At 40.5% G+C, this 6,977-nt stretch overlaps 2 protein-coding genes across 5 annotated transcripts in view; both read right to left on the bottom strand.

Annotated features, from left to right (window-relative positions):
- Window positions 1-1,401, bottom strand: part of mpp4b (membrane protein, palmitoylated 4b (MAGUK p55 subfamily member 4)) — a 21,098-nt gene extending 19,697 nt beyond the window's left edge. The window contains exons 1-3 of the mRNA XM_034864855.1: window positions 1,176-1,401; window positions 479-607; window positions 242-363 (exon numbers count right to left, since the gene is read on the bottom strand). Of these exons, the coding sequence (XP_034720746.1) occupies window positions 242-363; window positions 479-536 (180 nt within the window). The 5' untranslated portion in view covers window positions 537-607; window positions 1,176-1,401. The remainder of the gene's footprint in view (window positions 1-241; window positions 364-478; window positions 608-1,175) is intronic.
- Window positions 1,402-5,768: 4,367 nt separating this feature from the next.
- The window catches only part of als2b (alsin Rho guanine nucleotide exchange factor ALS2 b), a 36,218-nt gene continuing 35,009 nt past the window's right edge, over window positions 5,769-6,977 (bottom strand). For all 4 annotated transcript variants that reach the window (XM_034864798.1, XM_034864799.1, XM_034864800.1 and 1 more), the window contains one exon: window positions 5,769-6,385. In XM_034864798.1, the coding sequence (XP_034720689.1) occupies window positions 6,347-6,385 (39 nt within the window). In that variant the 3' untranslated portion in view covers window positions 5,769-6,346. The remainder of the gene's footprint in view (window positions 6,386-6,977) is intronic.

The raw sequence follows: 6,977 nt of genomic DNA, 5'->3' as shown, positions 1-6,977 counted from the left end.
ATTAGGGGACCACTAAGGTCTATATAAAGAGACTTCAGATACAGTATTAGGGGACCACTAAGGTCTATATAAAAGAGATTTGTGTAATGTGGTTGCGTTGTGTGTTTCCTAAACGCTGTGCATGTGTTGTCAGATTTATGAAGATGTTTTCTTAATTTGCATGTGTTTTGTCTATTTGCGTGTGTGTGTGTTCACTAAGTTGCAGTGCGTTGGCCCCTGTCGGCCACCGTAGTTTTCAGACCTTGAGCAGTGACTGCAGCCAGGAGGCGTTTAGGAGCCCGTGGAGGATCTCAGCTCCGTCAACGTCCTGGTTCACCGACTTCCTCACCTCCGTGATCACATCGGTCAGGATCTGACGAAGGCCTGCGGCGCACAAACAAACACCAGGGGGATTATTAATATCCAAAACATAAGTTTGGCTCCAACAGCTATTGTATTAATTTAATAAAATATACAAGTGAAGTCCTCCTATACTGACCGTGTTCTCCTAGCTCACAGTGCGGGCTCAACACCTGAGCCTCCACTGCCTGCCTCATGGTCCCGGGACTCCCCCAAACTTTGCCCACTTCCCCCCTCCCAGCTAACTGCTTAAACGGACTGGAAAAACCTGAAAAAGTCAAAGGAAATGAATAAACAGCTAATTGCACTGATTTGACTTGTTGAATCGGCCAGTGGGCAGTCGGACTCAATGACCAACCTGATTGGTGGAATGCTAGGCCTTGACTAAAATCGTGTTCAGTAACAGCTGCCATTATGAACAGCTTTAAAATTCAGCAGAAGCCAGACCCGTATTCGTCATTTCTGGTTTTCATTTTTTGGGCGACAATGCAGATTAGCGCCGCCTGTTGTCATGGAGACTTATCACGACACGCGCAGAACATATGCTCAAGTTGGTGTTGCTTCGGTGTGTTCAGAGGCGCTTTTTGGACCTCGGGAAGTCGACTGACCAGCCCGACCGCCTTTTCTCGGGTTGGTATGTCAGAGCCTTTAACCATCACAATTTTATTGGAAAGACACGTGATGTGTTAAGTTCTAATAAAGGGATTGCTTGTAAGAAATAAAAGTCCTCAAGGAGGTTTCTGCTGTTAAAGTAGAGGGAGAGGAAGATCCCTGTGGCCTTTCTTTACAAGCCCCTCCTCAAAACATTAAGTAAAATGAATGAATAAGCATCTTACCTTTATGTTTGAATCAGAATCAAGGATGCCACAAGTGATTATCCTGCAGCTCCGGAGGGTTTCAGCAGCAATACCTTTAGGAAAATGTGTATACGATGGGAATATCTATTCCCCGGAGACTGGACGAAGCCCTCCACTTTCATCGAGCTGCATGAAACATGAGAGAGAGGGAGAGAGAGAGGGCTGTAATCTCCCCCGATCCCACTTAATCCTGGGCCAGGGAGCTGCCTGCCTCTGGCCACCGGAAGCCAGTTCCAAATCTCCTTAACTCTTTCAGCTTTTAGCAGCACGCAGGAGGAGCTGTGGGGAGAGGAAAAGGAGGAGGAAAAAAGGCTTAAAGGTGATATACGGTTCTTAAGCATCCAGATAAAAAGGTTAAGCATGTGGTACTCACAGTTGAGAGAAATGCCCTCAACATTGGGGGCCAGGGGAGCTCTTCCTCCAGAACAGTTTCAGCGTCAAACAAAAGCAAAATAATGTTACACACGGAGCATGTTTTTTTCTCTTCTTTCCCAAAAGTCAAGTCTCCAGTCACCAACTGTTGAGTCTGAGTCAAGTCTTGAGTCACTAGGCTTTGAGTAGGAGTCCAAGTCACTGTTAATCCGAGTCAAGTCTCGAGTCACCAGTGTTCGAGTATGAGTCCAAGTCTGAGTAACCAACTGTTGAGTCCGAGTCAAGTCTCGAGTCACCAGTGTTTGAGTATACTATTTCCTAGCCTCAGCATATGTTATTTGGAGCCAGGGTTCGTCCCGCAACCAACTTCCTGTCAGGCCTATTACATCGTGTGTAGAGTCGGTGGGTGGGCTTAACGTAAAGACCGCAGAGTGGTGATGGTTCTGTGGGAATCCCCTGCTGCTTGAAAACAAAGAAGATGGCTGCTGCTGTGAACAACTCTTTTTTAAGAGTAATCTGCAAGCCAAACTCCAAATGACCTGCAAAAAAAGAAGCATTTGCAAATACAAAATGAAAATCCACCCTTGATCACTTTCAATTTCCCAAAATGCCACGTTATGCCATGTTATAGCTGTAGTAACTGAGAATTCTCTAATAAATTATTTTTATTTTAGTAAAATTAGTCAATTTCTTTACTTAAGTTTACCCATTCAAAAGCCAATGTTGAATATTAAACCCTGAAGTGACAAAATGTAGTAAAAGGTTATCAGACAAATAAAATATATAACTGAGCAGTAATATTGCTATTTAAACAGTTCAAATGATTAACTTTTATTATAAAATAATAACATTACAGCAACTATCTGCAAATATTACAGCAGCAATATCCTCACATGAACCCCCCCACATTTAATTTCTGTCGGTATAACACACACAAACTGCAGGATCAGATTAGTTAGCAACGTCCATCAAATGAGTTTATTGCCCTTGGTTATTATTTAAAAGGTACAATAGGTTGGACATCATGTAAAAGACACAGGTGGGAGTCATGTCCGCCAGCTGAAAACACTAAATGTCAACCAGTAAACACCAAGTCCATCGACAAAACAGTCCTCCCCCCCACAAACAGACACACAATGTACAATGTGTAATCTGCGTGTAATAATCTATAACTTTTCCGTTTTTGGATTGTAAAATAACACTTTATGTAAGGGAGTCAGTTGAAGGGTTCAAGCGTTACAGTAAATCTGTTGTGTTGTCCACTGAAAATACTACTTTAGTCCTTCGTTTTTCACGTGTCAGCAGCAAACAGACGAGCTTCGGGGACATGGATGGAAATCATAGCGGAATTATGAAACCGCATTCACACAACATACTGAACAAAAAGCCTCGTTTTGTCAGTCAAATAAGGATTTGTTTTAAAGATCAGCACAAAAGTTAAAGTCTCTGTTTCTGACAAAATAATGTTATACATGGAGAATGTGTTTTCTCTCCTTTGCCGGAAGTCAAGTCTCGAGTCACCAACTGCTGGGTCTGAGTCAAGTCTTGAGTCACCAGTTTGAGTCCAAGTCTGAGTCATCAACTGTCGAGTCTGAGTCGAGTCTCCAATACTTGAGTCCGAGTCCAGAGAATAGCAACTCCAGTCCGAGTCCAGAACTCGAGTACACCATCTCTGCTATTACACATTAAAAGTTACGAGTTTACGAGTCCGAGACCAGTCACAAGTCCAGAGAATAGGGACTTGAGTCCAAGTCCAGGGATCGAGGACTCCACCACTGACAAGAGCTTTACATTTAAACAGTTTTGACACCTATATGCTGTTGCTAGATTCTCAATATCCTAGATGGGGGAAACCTCAGCTTCACCTTAATTTAGTTCCTTCAAAAAAAACTAAAATAAATAAGAGGCCTATGATCCACAGGCTGTATTATTATTAACCTGCGAAAAACAAAAGCCATGACATTTCAAATTAGAAATAAAGGCTTGGGCAACCTCTGAATCCCTCCCTAAGCCCTTTTTTAAACTGGCATGTGTGACGCAAATCACAAAATAAACGTCTGACAGTTTGTGCTGTAATGGTTTAAAAAAGAAAAAAATGAACAGTCAGTGTTAACAGATGGTGCAGAGTCAGCTTTGAACATCACATCTATAAAAACAGTGTTTGCATTAACCCTCCTGTTGTCCTCGGGTCACTTTCAAAAAGTTTCTAATTTTATAGCATTTGAAAACAAAAATTTATAGAAGGGCATTGGGAAAAAAGTGTAATCGACAGAAAGATCGGAAAAGTGACAAAACGGTTGAAATGTAGGAAAAAGCTTCAAATAAGTGGGAAACAAAGAACGACAGAAACATCAACAACAACAAAAAACAAAGAAACAGTGACCAAAAAAAAGTGTCGAAAAAGACGACCAAAACCTTAAATTTAAATTTTGGACCCAGAAAAACAAGATGTTGCCAGGAAGACAACACAAGGGTTGAGCCGACTGTTGGAATACTACCTGTAGCCGGTAAAATCCAAAATTAAGCTAAAGTAAAAAAAAAAAAAAAAGTAATTTTTAAATTCAATGTAAACAGACAAACCGGTGTAATAATACCTTCAAATGGCTAGGTTCATGAAAAATGGGCTGACTTCTCTCCCCACCTGCAATGAACACCGTTAGCCACAAAAACACAATAATACAAAACTCATACGATTATTCTTATAGCTTGGTTGAGTGTCTCCCAAAACCTCAATTCCTATTGGACGTCAGTGGGAATACAGCGGATCTCTGTCGGAGGGAACCTGCAGATCAACTTCAACTACCTTTAAAAAAACAGAAAGGATGTACAGTATACTGATGATTGCATTGGACAGCATAACAAACCACAGCGTGAGACCATTGGTAAAGGAACAGGTCCTGGAAAAACACAAAAACGTGCATTTGTAAAACCTTTCAGGACCTAAGAAACACAGCCCTGTTTCAGTTTTCTGACCCTGCATTTGACTCGAGAAGGATCATTTTTTGCATTGCTTTAACTCTTCAGTTCATCTGAAAAACTTCAAATTGCCAACTTTGGAGAGGCATAACTGTCACGGACTAGAGTAATTAAACTAAAGAACAAATTGTCCATTTATTAAGACCCCGATTTTAACCCTTGTGTTATCATTAAGTCAAATTTAACCCGTTTTTTTATATCTTTGAATTACCAAATTTAGATTACCCTATAAATAACATGGATGGTTCCACACGCTTCGCATCGAATTTTGGGTGTTTTGTTCAAATTTTTTGACTTTTTTTGCTTTTTGGTATCCCAACTGAACGTTGACCCTTCAGTCATTATCCTTCCTTAACTATTGGTCTAAACTACTCATAATTTCAGATTTTTTTTAACTCAAGAATTATGTATAATCTCCTACAAAAGACATTTATTGACCATGAATTCAAAAAAACTAAAACTAGTAATAAGCTGATGTTAGTGGTGTTCATTCACAAAAGTGAAAAACATAAAAAATGAGTTTTTGTCAACAACAAAAAAAGAGACAATGACATCAGAATATGTTTAGTTTTGGCTCAGGAGGACGATGCGTGGCTAAGTGGAAGACAACACAAGGGTTAACCCCATTCTTTTTCAGATTTGGCAGACCTGCGTCGATACTGTAAACTAGGCCCAGAAACAAACAAATGGCTCTGAGATTGTCGATGAAAACATTTCTTCCCACTCACTTTTATTTTATTTGTCCTACTTCCTTTTAGAAGCTGGGAAACTAAACGTCCGTGGTACTTTAAGAGTCATTAAGTCTGCATTTGGAACATGTGTGCTTTTCAAGTCAAGGGACAAATTTTTACAACTGTATCTTGAAAAGTGTTCGGCTTCAGAAACAAGTCATGGGGCTTAATCCGTCTCACAGAAAAACAGAGATGGTGCCAGAGCCGGCTAAGTTATTAACATTTGTTTTTCAAAATAAAACCAAAAAGCAAAAAAAATGCAAAGGTAAAGATGCTTTCTGGGTCACGCAATTTGCGTCAGTTGACATTTTCTTTTTTTAATTGGATTAAACGCTTGGGAAAAGAAAAGAAAAAAACGGAAATTGTAAAAACGAGTCGTTTGGTTTTTTTCATTTGGGGTTTCTAATCAGTATTGAGGAATCAAGTCAGTTTTTGCTTTTTTGCTTTTATTTAGAAAAACTGATGAACAACTGATACACGGATTAATAAGCAGAAGCTGAAAAAGGGAAGGTTTTCTGTGATGGATCGCCTTGCCGAAAATGTTGGTTTTACTGCTAATAGAAATAGATTCTTCACAGTACTTCACAGTATGCTGACTGTGAAAAAAATAAACCAAAAAACACTGGTATGAATCCGGAATTTCCTCCCAGGTAACAACGTCAGCTAGGATTTCCCACCGGTAGTCCTGCTTTCCAGCTGTGGACAGTTTCACACTGGACGGTATGAAGTGGCTCATTTCTGGCAGTCAATCATAACAGCGACGCTATTCACACGTGTTCCTTCATGATCAGTGCATAAGAAGCTGGAAGAGGTCACTTAAAAACGGAGGGAAAGATTGTGTTTGTGTGTGTGTGTGTGTGTGTGTGTGTGTGTCGGAGGGTGGGGAACACACGCATCTCCACGATAGCGGCAGATGGAGCCGTCAGCAACCTGTTTGTACAATTCCTCCGCTTGCCATTGGCTGCGCTCCCCATTGGTCATCCTGAAGAGCCTCGCTGACCGTTGGCCCCTCCCATAGGCTGTGATGGCAGGGTCAGGTTGGGGTGGCGGGAACGTGACGCCGCGCTCGTCTTAAGTGATCTTCTCGTGCTGGATCTGGTAGTAACAAGCCTGGAGGCAGGCAGGACGCACAAATAAAAAGACGTAAGGGCCAGTATGGTCCAAAAACAGTGGGCTTTAAAACCCCTTAAGGCAGAGAACAGGGGGGCCTCAAAATCACTGCAGGGGGACCGCCAAATTTTTGTTTATTTTAAAAAAAAGACATTTTCAGTATAGAAAATTACTTTCCATATCTACAGTACAACATGAGGTGCGTGGGAGCAGGATAAGTGGGTCTTTAAAAAAAATAAATGGAATAGTAAGCAACCTATCAGTCCTAAACCATCATCTGGAAACACGAATCAAGGGATTTCCTTTGCAACTTTTGAAAGCTTTTATCAAAACGTTTTTATCTGAAATGTCTTAACATGAATCCAACATATTATTAGCAATATTAATTAGCCTAATTGCTGAAAAAAAAACACATTAATGATAGGCTTACTGTTACTAAGCTAGCCTTCCACAGATACTGTTCATCCTGAGGATTCACAGTCATATGTGTTAACATTAAAAACATTTTTTTAAATCATATCAACAATATTTGGTTTGTATTGCATTATGCTTCTATTGTAGGCCCAGTTTAATACGAAAATTTCAGAAATGA

Source organism: Etheostoma cragini, chromosome 24 (assembly GCF_013103735.1).
Source record: "Etheostoma cragini isolate CJK2018 chromosome 24, CSU_Ecrag_1.0, whole genome shotgun sequence".
Lineage (NCBI taxonomy): Eukaryota > Metazoa > Chordata > Actinopteri > Perciformes > Percidae > Etheostoma > Etheostoma cragini.
This window is presented reverse-complemented; position numbering and strand designations above follow the sequence as displayed.